The sequence below is a fragment of the Merops nubicus genome, unplaced genomic scaffold (assembly GCF_000691845.1).
Source record: "Merops nubicus isolate BGI_N331 unplaced genomic scaffold, ASM69184v1 scaffold22583, whole genome shotgun sequence".
Taxonomy (NCBI): Eukaryota; Metazoa; Chordata; class Aves; order Coraciiformes; family Meropidae; genus Merops; species Merops nubicus.
Window position 1 is genome coordinate 2,991 of NW_008599873.1, and position 12,057 is coordinate 15,047.

Genomic DNA, 12,057 nt, shown 5'->3' on the forward strand with positions numbered 1-12,057 from the left:
GATGTCTGAGACCAGTGCACAGATCAGCGACAAGAAGTTTGTTTGCCTCTGTCCTGCCAAACCAGTTCCGGGGGTTGACAGCAGATTTCAGTTCCAAGGCTGTCAACCTTGCCTTTTTCAAGAGTATCATTTTCACTAGAAAAAGCTTTCTAGCAGTTCTTAGTTTTCATTCTTTTGTATCAATTTTTATCTGCATTTATGCCATAAGCAATACTTGAACTCTATGATCAGAGCTGTCAGCGTAATCTTAAGCTTTAAAGATTCACTGAAAGCTGAACCATTAAGTCATTAGCATGCCAAATATAAGCTATTAAATAATTCAATGTGTACTTTTTTAACAGACATAAGTTACTGACCAGAAAATGGCCCAGCGAAGCCAAATCTTCCCAACTCTTGCCCCTTCTGAAAGGTACAGTTTGGAATGTAAAAAACAATTTTCATACTGCAGAGTATCATGTGTCTCTCAGTTCCTTATATATAGTAATGCTGTGACTTGGGACTTCAGCATTAGTATGCAAAACAAAGTAAAATACTGTAGACTCATTCAAATCAGGGCCCACATCACGATTCCATTACTCAGCTTTTATTTAACCCTTTCCCAAAGGAATTAAATAGCTTTAACTGTAACTGAGTACAAGTCTAAGACCACTCTATAGCCAGTCTTCTAATAGCAGGGAATAAGTGAAAACTCAGAGCCAGAAGTGACCTTTGCAGGAGTCCTCATATGTCTCTATCAATGTCATGATGGTGAAAGTAAACCATTAATTCAGCACATAAACAGGAAACGACATGGTGAAAACACAGTAAATAAGTCTTAAGTTCCAAGAAAAAGATCTCCTCTTTCAAAGCGGGGTTGAACCTTTATCTTCTACTTGCGCTTCTGAAAATTTTCTTTGCAGAATATAGCAGCAGGAAAAGACAGCATGTGATTAGCAGCCTAATGGCTTTTACTTTGAGCACCATGAGCTCCATTGCTTTCCATGGAAGCTACACAGTGCAGAGCCCTCTTGAAAAATCTAGACAATTATTCAAGGTACACAAATCTAAGCTATTTGGGAGGCAAATTTGACTTCTAGGGCTAGGAGAAGCTTGCAAAAATTTTGGTCTGTCCTCAGTTTCTACACCTACATATGCACCTCTCCAGTTCATGGGGGGAACAAGCTTCACTATGGTATTACACGGTAGCTATAGAGACTGAAAAAAAAAAAAGAACGGACATAAATTAGTCCTTTCTAATCTTGGACTGTTTTCACTTCATGTGCAGTTATCTATCTACCTTCTACAGTTACTGCTTTGATTAAGTCTGAAAATTGTAAAGACAAGTGGCATTTCTTTTGAAACTCAATAAAAGGGTCTTGAATTTGGATTCTTAATCATAGTTCTGAATCATAACTACTTTTATAACGCTAATGTCCTTAAGATCCCACGCTTTTGTAAGCTTCCTTAAAGAGTAGGAAAAAGATCCCGACCCGCCTTTGTACAAGATACATGCAGTAGCCAACAATTTGTAGCAGTGGACCCTCTCTCTGCAAGTATTTTGGTGCTTCTCCCCAGGACTGCTACTAAGATAGTACTGCACTGTCGCCAGTAAGAAGACATTGCAGAGTTTTGTGTGAGAACTTAACAATATCTGGATATTCTTCTTCACTAGACGGGTTCGAAACATACCACTGCACAGCCAGGCATTGACAGCGGTCCCGTTGGCATCTGCAAGCCTGGTGGATCAGCTGGAGGACAGAATCCTAAGCCATGAGAAAACAACGGCGGCTCTTGTGGAACACGCTTTTCGCATTAAGGAGGACATTGTTTCCACTTTGCACAGAATGCAGAACAAAGGGGGGGGTGACCGGTTGGCTAGGCAACTCTTGGAGGAACATATCCGAAACATAACGGCAATAGTCAGGCAGCTTAATCGGGACATCGAGGTATGTTAAGAATTTTTCACAGGACTAATGCCATCTCAGCTACTTATTCCTTCTAATCTAGTAAGAAAGTTTACCACAGGCTAAGTAAAGGTCAGGCAAGGTCTGAAGATCCTGTAAGCTTATAAATTGTTTTTATAACTTGAAAAACTGTTTGCAAATTACAGCGGCTGTGAAAATAGCACAGGATACTAGCATATAAACACAGAAGCCTTTGTGGTACTCATAAGCTTGCTTTCAGAAGCTGCACTGGGAAATCTTGAAAAAAATTAATTGCTGCGACTCCAGTACCCAGCTCAACTTCAGTCCAAAGGCTGTGCTCTATAAACACCAGGAAATGCCTTAGCTCTATAATAAAGCTTCTTTCACTTCCAATTTACTGATGACACCAAGTAGCCAAACCCAGCCACTCACTTTTATGACCTAATCATATGCAGATACGTGACTTCACGTCTGACCTCGGCCGCAATGAGCAATCGGGGTGTGATGGGGAAAATGAAAGGATAAAAATGAATATTTTGGTCTCCATTCCATTGTCAAGTTATACTTGATACCTATTATGGTATTTATGTAGAGATTGGACACTAAGAAATAATAAATGACCTAAAAGGTACCTGGTTTAGTACAATACAAGACAAAGCTTTTAATAAAGTAATAATAAAAGGGTATCTGATGTTACTTGAAATAGTGAGTGACATTTTAAGTGTACATTAACTGTGACATACTGAGTTTATATTAGCATATGAATGCTTTGTAGATGCTGCAGGAACAGATACGTGTCAGAGACAATCTCAGCTACGGAACAAATTCTACCCTGAAGAGTCTGGAAATGCGGCAGCTTTCTGGTTTAGGAGATCTTCGGGGAAGAGTTGCAAGGTAAAAGTCAACAGAGAAGTGTATTTTGGGGATGAGCTAATGTTGTTTAAATCTCAAAGTATGGCTATTAATGATAATGGGATGAATTCAACTTTGGCAAAATTCCCAGAATAATTTTGCTTGGTGTTTTCAAGAAAATAAATTATAATCCTTTGCATGCCAGCATTACATATTAAACTTAACAGCATCACCCTTAATTCCTGAAATTATATTTTAATAAAATACCTCAAATTCCTTAGGAATTTGGATTTGGTTCAGCTTTGAAAGGTACTATGGTTAGACTGATCTGTCTTTGAAACAAATTAACACGATTATAAAGACAGCATGGAACAATCTGCACTTGTAAAGGACAGAACAGTTGCACATTTTTGCATACATTTTAGAGTAAAAAAATCTGTGCATTCAGTTGTTGGTTAGGCATATTAAAAACTACATGGTCTATCCAACACATAAGGAATAGCAAACTATAAAGTAATAGACGTTTTACAGGCGATTTGAAGCTCCAGGTTACAACTGTGCAACTACACTGCATGTTGTGCCATCAATGACACATTTACAACTGTGCAACATTTGCATAAGTGTCTGTAAAGTTGAACATAGAAGAAAGAGGACATGTACAGCTAGAGAAAAAGGAGCTAATCTGGCCTAAGGCAGCTGGGCAAGTAACTTTTGTGGAATTATACTTATTCTTAATTTGACATATTGTCTTTATTGTACAGATAATTTTTCTTCATCTTTGTACTTCAACTGATCTAGTGATAACCTTCAACACCCTACAAAAATAATCAGAGAGGGATTTTCCTTGAACTAAAGTTTTCTCAAATTGTTTGCTTCAAATTACCACTGTAACTTTCATAGCTCATTTTGTAAAGAAGAATTTGGAGAGGTTTTACATACTCTTAAGTCATGCACTAGCCTTTAGTACAGGAATGAACTAAGCAAGTTTATTTTGCCAAATCAGAAAAATGAGTGAAAAAAAAAAAGTATACACACATACACACACATCTATCTCACATCATTTATCTCATCACATATGTATCTCACTGAGAAATCCCTGACAAATTTACATGCTTAGGCCTTCCTGGTTCTTTATATAAAGAGTCCACTTTGAGATTGTACTACATCCTGAGAGAGGTCTGTATTTGGAGCAACACAGTTCCTGACACCTCAAGAGGCAAAATAGAGCATCTCTGCTTTTCAGTGCAGAACTGAAGCGAATAAACACATGCTAGCATGAGCTTCACAGTGGGGCCCTCGCCTGTCCCGAGTACTTGGTATGAGGATCAGTGGAGAACTAGTACACTCTGTGCCAGGATTTATTTCTTTCTTTACTTTGGACAACACCCGTGTACTGTGTCTGGGTTGCAATAGATCTGATAATTGTATGAGATTATACCAGTCTGCCTTAAGTCAGACTGTACAATGAATGTTGGACATTTGCATTCATTACCATCAGAGAGTCAGTTTATTGTCTGTTAACCGTTACCTTCTATTCAGCATTACACTCTGCATAAAAGACTTCCCCTGAATGAGGAAGAAAATAAGCTTCCCTTTATCAGAAATCATTAAAGCAGTGTTCCACAGGAGAAAGCTATTTGTCTTTATTTACAGACATATTCTGCTTTGAGAATTAGTGTTCCTGTGAATAATGATTATAGTAATATCTGGAGATCATAGTCAAAATGGCAATTTGTTATGCTGGTGGGCTTGGTTACTTTAGCCAACATTCCTTATATAAAATGATGACCTCACCTAATGTAATTTTACTTTTACATCTAGTCCTGATAGCTTTCAGATGAGTTCAAAGAGTGAAACCTTAGAAACACGATCAAGTTACTGTGGGTTGCTAACCTAGTGTGCATCAGCCCTCAGCCACAGCCAAGGTACTGCGTGTGGCTCTGGCTGTAGTAACAGCATGCTAATTTAACTACATCATGCTTGCTCTGGGCTAGAAATGTGCCAATGGACAATCAATATGAAGCAGTTTATATATGCCACGCAACAGTAAATCATCTGAGACTTCTGGCCCTGTAATAATTTTAGTGTCAGTCTCAGGATTCTGGCCAAATTCCAGTTCCAGTAATTACATGCATACTAAATACCCTATTCAACTTCAGTATTGGAGAGAGTGGTGTTTATTTCCTAGAACCAACTGTTCTGTAACATCTCAATATATCATTGAACAACTGCCTCGTTATTTCTTGAGAGTTGCTGCTTTTAATGATGAGAAGGGGGATACCTACATGCACATGCAGTTCTGAAGCACAGCTCCAAAGCCATACTACCCACAGATCTGGAGGAGTGAGATTCAGACAGACCTCACAGTTGACCTCACCTGCATCACAGAATCAACTAACACCTCTAGCAGAAGATGATTGAATAACATTGCAGCTCATGTCTCTCGGCCATTTCTTACTAAGCATAATTTATTGACAAATTCATAAAGCACCATTATGGTGTTCACCATGAATGATACTGTACATTTTCCTAAGAATCAGCATTATTACTACCTTTAAGAACAATATTACCTCTATTAAATTCAGTGACACATTTAGCAGAAAATTAGATTAATGACAATAGATCCATTACTACAGCCTCCTGTCCTTGATGTTGGCAATTTTATATAACGCAGATATACCAATTCTATTTCTCATGATACTAGATCATAAAATTAATGAGTAGTACCTTATAATTTATTTACAGAATAACTTGTGGACTATCATAATTTGTCTGGGAAGTTTAAATGCATCAGCCTGGTGTGAACCATAGCAGTAACAGTCTCTAGAAACTTCCTGATAGCTGAAACATCTAGACAAATGGCAACTATGCATGTCCAAATTTGGCCTACATCTCATATATAGATTTTTTTTTTTTTTTCATATGCATTATAGATCTGACTCATTTCAGATACTCTGTACTCATTACATGTAGGCAGATTTTCCTACACTGCACAGAAGATGAATCTGATGCATCTGGAATGCGTTTATGAACTTCGTAAGTACAATAAATCTGCTGCACTCCGGCTACTTGCTGTGTAGGAGATGCACACAGTGAGGACTGAACTGGGCTTCCTGATCCAGGCTATTCAGAATCTACCAGCTCTGCTGTTGCTATATATGGAATATTGTTTTTTTTTAAAACAAACAAACAAACAAACAAACAAAACCCACAAACATAGCAGGATAAATATTCCATAACTACAGACAATGGATTAAAAAATTAATTCAGACTTTGTTTAAAGGGGTGCAAATTACAGTATCCCTGTAGAGAAATTAAATAATCTGATTAATACATACCAGGCTGATGCTAAATTAACATAGTCAGAATTTTAATGTTTCAGTTGCCATGCAACTGTATGACCCCTTTGATTAACTAAGTTCTACAAAGAAGAGAGATGTACTGTGATTAAACCCCAAACACTAATTTGCCTTAAAAATTATTACAGATACCTGCTGTTTATATTTGCTACAGTAGTTTCAAAACTGTTGCTTTTGGTATTTTCTGTCATGCCTCAGAGAAACAAAACCAACCCTTTTTTTTTTTTTTGAAGTCATAGGCTTTTGTTGACTGCGTTAAAGATTATTTCATTCCTCGCATCCTAAAAACAGAGAGAGATTTGGCTTATCTCATTTTTCTGAAGAAATTGCCTGATTGTAAGACCTACAAGTATGGTTCACGGCTACGTATACCTTAGGTGGTCTTCCTACAGGCATTACTAATTGGTCTCACAATGCTGAATTGCTAAAACTATAAATTAATGTCCACACATTTTATAATTTCTATGTGCTACTTTGCATTACTGATGATTCTCATATTGAAATTGTATACTACTAAGCAGATGCTCTGTTTATCATTTGAGCTGTTACTTTCCCTTCCTGTTTAATAATGGTAGCTAGTGTAACCGAGGTGATGAAAATGCATGTTGAAATGAAAGCCTTCAAACTGGGATGTGACTAAAAAGAGGTTAAAATGTGTCATTTGTTCAGGTAATGACTAAACATGGCCTACCTTGTTCCATTTTACTGCTTTTTTCTCCTTGAAATTGTAACTGCTGTCTGTTCTCCATCAATTTCATAGATCAAATTTAGTAACAGTACCTACTACATATTTCCCTTAGCAAAAAAATATACATGACTCATACTTCAGAGGTTTTACTCCTGAAATTACAGCACTTATATTTTTACAGCTTTTATATTTTAATGTCCTTATTACAGTACCAGAAATGAAATCCACCTGACCAAAGTGGTTTTTGAAATGTGGTAGAAAATGCACATATTCTATAGCACATTTATCCTGAAAATGTTACAGCATCAAGAATTGATCCAAAGTGAAGAAAGGAAGCAATAATTATGTTCTAGGTCTGCATTTCATATGCTGCTGTGAGACAAAATTGCCAGTGCTTTCAATTACAGTTTTATGTAAGTAAAACCTAGTAACTGTAAGATATGTGCCACATTGTTTACTACACATATTAATTGTCTACTACTATTTCACAAATAAAAATAAGAATGTAAACCTCAGAGGAGCACAGCTGCAATAATGAAAAAATGGTCCTCCATTATCTAGGCTTCTAAATAGGCAATATGATACACACCTTAACAGTTGTCTTTTAAGAGTATGACAAAAATACAAGGTATTGAAATGCTGCATCTCTGCATTTCTAATGTGATTTTCCTGATTGATATTAACACAGCCTAGACATACTATGTCAGTACCAAGAAGACAGGAATGTATGTGTCAAGCTATGTGACTTCTAGTCCCACCTGGGAGCAGTTTGTTGAGCAGTATGAGATATATCACCATTCTTGCAATATCATAAGACACTGTTTTGTTAGACAGCAATTTCACAGAAATGCCCAGTTTAAAATGGACAATTTAAAAAGCCTGGATCTTATATTCTATTCAGCTGTTGCTTTGTATTTATTCATTCCAACAGGTGTGATGCTGGGTTAGCTAGACTGTCTGCAGAGCATAAAATTACATACGAAAGACTTCAGAGCCTAAGTAAAGACCAACACACCTCCAAGCTGATCTTGGAATCTAAAATCAAAGAGGCAGAAATACAGGTATGGTATTTAGACCAAAGCAATCCATGTATGTGTAAGAGTTTATAGTCTAACTCACACAGACTTTGTTACTGTTAATTGTTACCTGGGAGGTCACAGAGGTGCATCTGCTCACAGTCCATATTAGATTGAATATTGGCACCTGACTGCATTACTGTGCTGGCCTAACTGAAAAAAAGATCCTTAATTTGCTGCCTTTAGCATGCTGTGTAGGAGGGGCTAGTATTTAAAGGCACCTGAAAGAACTCCAAGAATGAACAAAAGTCAGTGATGTCTGGCCTGAACGGCTTTGTGAGGTTGGAATGTGAACATGACATAGACACTCTACAAAACTACCACAAAAATGCAAGCATCAGTGTCTCCTGCTGTATGTTTCGGCCTTCCTAGGATGATCTTATATGTATTTGAACATAATTTTTGAACATCTGCAAAACAAAATTGGTCTTGGGCTCTGTAAATCCATCAGTCTGTCTGTCAGGTTTCTCCTCTATTGGGTATGAGAAGTGAGCATGGAAGTGAGTGCAAGATACAAGCAGAGACTTATGACATTAAGGATTCTTGATATCTCCCATCAAGAAAATGGCCTTCCCATTTTCTTGGGCAACAAAAGTATTTTACATGTTAATTTTGTAGTAGATAAATGGTTAAAGTCCACTTTACCTTTCTTAGAAGACTCAGTGTCTCAGACTAGTATATTAGCATGCCAGCATGCTAGGAGCTTAGTGTCACGAAACTTGTAAAACAGAACAGAATGTTTTGTAAAACTGGGATGACTATATTTTCTGTTAGTTAATGAGCTACCCCCAGTTAAATCCAGCACTTCTATCACTGCTGGAGCCATTACACATTAAGTGATAAGCAATATCACTCAATATTGGTGGAGTTCTTTGCCATTCGTTTACTCTGATTATGTAGTAACATGGAGATGTATGCATCATGTAAAATTAAGCTGTTTCAAGGGTGGAAGCAGGTAGACACTTTCAAGGCAAGATCATTCCAAATTATTTCTGGATGAAAAATTACATTTTGCAATGTTGATACTTTCATCTTGCAAGACAGTATATTTTTCATGATAAAATAGAATGTGCAAAATCAATAATTTTTAAATTGTTAGCAAAAATTGCCCTTCTTTAAGATCTTTTCTGCTATTATGAAAACGTCCCAAATGAGACTGTGATGAAATGCTGTTGAAAAAATAGTAAATTCTGAGTTTTGTTTCAGATTTCTCATCTTCTGAGCAGAGTAGAGCAATCAATTATGCAACAAGAAGCAAAGTTGAAGATTGCCTACAAAGAGAGCAACCAACAGCTCCACCTTCTGGATATGAAGTGAGTGCCTGGGAAACCTTGCTGTCATGCACCTTGGAACACAGGGCGTCGATTTTCCGAGTTTGCCTGTTGTAATCTTCAGGTCTACAAAAGCATGAACTTGTTTAAATATATATGTGTGCTCAACAGATATTCCAAAAGCAGAATGGTCTGTCAGGTGGGACCCACGTTCAACAAGAATCCTATCCCTAATGTGGTTAGGTCGTTTTGAAAAGCCCATTAAGTCCCCTGTTTCAGTACTTGGCTAGAACTTGTATGAAAGAACATAACTAAGGATTTTTTTTAAGAACGGGCTGGTACCTTTTTGCAAGAACTACATGAAGCAATGAATGATGGAGATCGATATCTAGAGCATGGCAAAAAGTTCTACTGAAGAAAACAGGAAGTGAGGCCCGGCATTTACAAAGTGTTACTGCTTTAAATCGGCTTCAGATATGAACATACAACTCTAATATATGAACTCATAATTGTAGGCTACTACTAGAGATTATATAGGGATATCTTAAATTCAGTTATTTACTCCTCTCCAGGCATTTCACTCAATGGCAGTCCTGGCTTAAGCCATCCACATCCTTATTCCTTACTGCCATTCTCATGCAGTTCCATCAGTTAGGTCAGAAAAATGTTTGCAAATCAGATGAAAGAATAGATCCAGATTTCAAATATTTAGTGGAAACAAGACTGTTGAAAGAAACAGTTTCACTGGCACAATTGGTTGGTTTAAATGAGGTGGGTATAGGCAGCATAAGTGAGGATATATGAACAAGATTTGCCAATAAAATGGATTCTTATAAAATCTTCCTTCAAATGTAATATCTATGGACATGAAGATTATCATCTGAATGGATGACCATATTCTATTTTCAATGCTGCAAAGAATTTGCAACTACTGTCTCTTAAAATGTGATGTTTCATATAAATGCCTTGTAGTCTTTCATCTTTTCAAAACCAATGTTACATTAACTATTTTAATAGTCTTAAAAATTCAAAGATCCCTCTTAATATGGTGTAAAAAATGTATTACATGGTCTTCTTTTTTTTTTTTAATGAACACATGCATAAAAAAATCACTGATGAATGACCAAATGTTCTGCTCTTTGCTCTTAGATTAAAAAATGCTATTGAGGAACTCAACAGCCAGATTTTGTCTGCACGTAGCTGGTTGGAACAGGAACATGAAAGAATTGAAAAAGAGCTTGTGCAAAAAACTGACCAACTCTCATTAACTTTTAAAGAGAACACTGTAAGTTTCTTTAAAATGTCCTAATAATGTTTCTCAGGAAGTAGTCAAAAGCCTTATTAATAACTAAGATGATGCAATTTAAGACATTGTTTGGTTGATCTTTTCATGCCACCCCAGAATGTAAGTCTTTTCACTGACGTCAAGTATAACATCCACACAGCCTGAGAGTCTTCAAATAAGTCTGATCACTTCTAGATAGATAATTATTTTAGCCTACAGTAAGTCAGTTTAAATGATTTTTATAAATAATGTTAATTCCTTACTCCTTTGAATTCAACATAAAAGATGATTAAACAATATCTATTGCATATTTGGGAAAGAATGCTGTAATTTCATATACAGAGATTATCATTAAAATTCTTTTTCCCAACTCCAGGAAATGAGTGAAAGAGCTATAGAGATGAAATTCAACCAAATGGCAGAGAAAATTGACAAAATAGAAGAAATACAGATAACAATGGAAGCACATGAGGCAAAACAGACTGAAGAAAAGATAAATATTCGCATTGGCAAACTTCAAAATGAGATAAATGAAGATATAAAAGAAATGAAAGCTGAAGTTAATGCTGGTAGGACTATAGTTATCAAGTTCTTTATTCTGAATTGTGCTAACAGTGATTGACCTATAATAATAGGCAAAATGTCTTTGTTTATTGTTGAAATAGCTTAAAGACTTCTGGGCCCGATGCAGTGGCTGCACCTAGGGCATTAAAAAGGATTTTCACTAAGTGTGAAATTCACAGCAACAAGAGCTTAGAAGTGCTCTCCCTACATACATGGACATAGTTTGGCTCCAGTCGGGGACATTTTTGCCATCAGCACACAATTACAGTCCTATTTTTCTTCAGAACTTTTGCTGCCTTCCTAGTGTAAAACAGCATGTTACGGTAGGAAATGCGTTCTGATAGCAATGCTGTTATACTCTTGCTTTTGCTTATGAACTAATTTAATTCTCACCTGCAATTAGGATTTGCAGCTATCTATGAGAGCATTGGGTCTCTACGGCAAGTTCTAGAAGCAAAAATGAAGCTCGACAGAGATGAACTACAGAAGCAGATCCACCAAATGAAGCAGGAGGTTCCAACATGGGGAGAGGCTGGGCCATGACTGCAAGATTTTGCCCGAGAGATTAATATTTACCTGGCTGATAGGCAGACTATAACCTCCTTCCAGTCTGTAATCCAAACTAAACGCATGTACCAAATGACATGCTGCTGTTGCAGAGGGCCGTGTGTTTACTGAAAATGGTAAATGCAAGCTCTTCATAGACAACTGACAACAAGCTTTTAGGGCTGAGGTGCTGGTTTACCACTGCACTACTCTAGTTGCTCTCAGGAGATTAAGCACCGTGTAAAACTGGAGTAAGAGATTGGTGAGCTGGCACCTAATTTGCCAAAGGCATTACAGTGCTCCCCAGATTTGAAGGCTTGATCGGGCAGGTAACTGCTTTATATATATACTGCACACACCCCCACTCCCTTTTAAAAAAAAAAAAAACAAACAAAACAAACAACTTGATATAATTTAATATCAATTTGGTGAGGTTCTCCACCTTGATGCAAAATACTTAACTGAAGTCAATGGACATTTTTACAATAACTTTATCTACTATTGACTTTCTG

The 12,057-nt window shown here is 36.9% G+C and overlaps 1 protein-coding gene across 1 annotated transcript; it reads left to right on the forward strand.

Annotated features, from left to right (window-relative positions):
• Positions 1-362: 362 nt before the first annotated feature.
• Positions 363-11,806, forward strand: FAM81A (family with sequence similarity 81, member A). The gene is made up of 8 exons (XM_008937550.1): positions 363-409; positions 1,652-1,925; positions 2,680-2,798; positions 7,735-7,864; positions 9,086-9,192; positions 10,300-10,435; positions 10,812-11,004; positions 11,403-11,806. The coding sequence occupies exons 1-8, from the start codon at positions 363-365 to the stop codon at positions 11,540-11,542; spliced, it is 1,146 nt and encodes a 381-aa protein (XP_008935798.1). The 3' UTR covers positions 11,543-11,806.
• Positions 11,807-12,057: the final 251 nt, after the last annotated feature.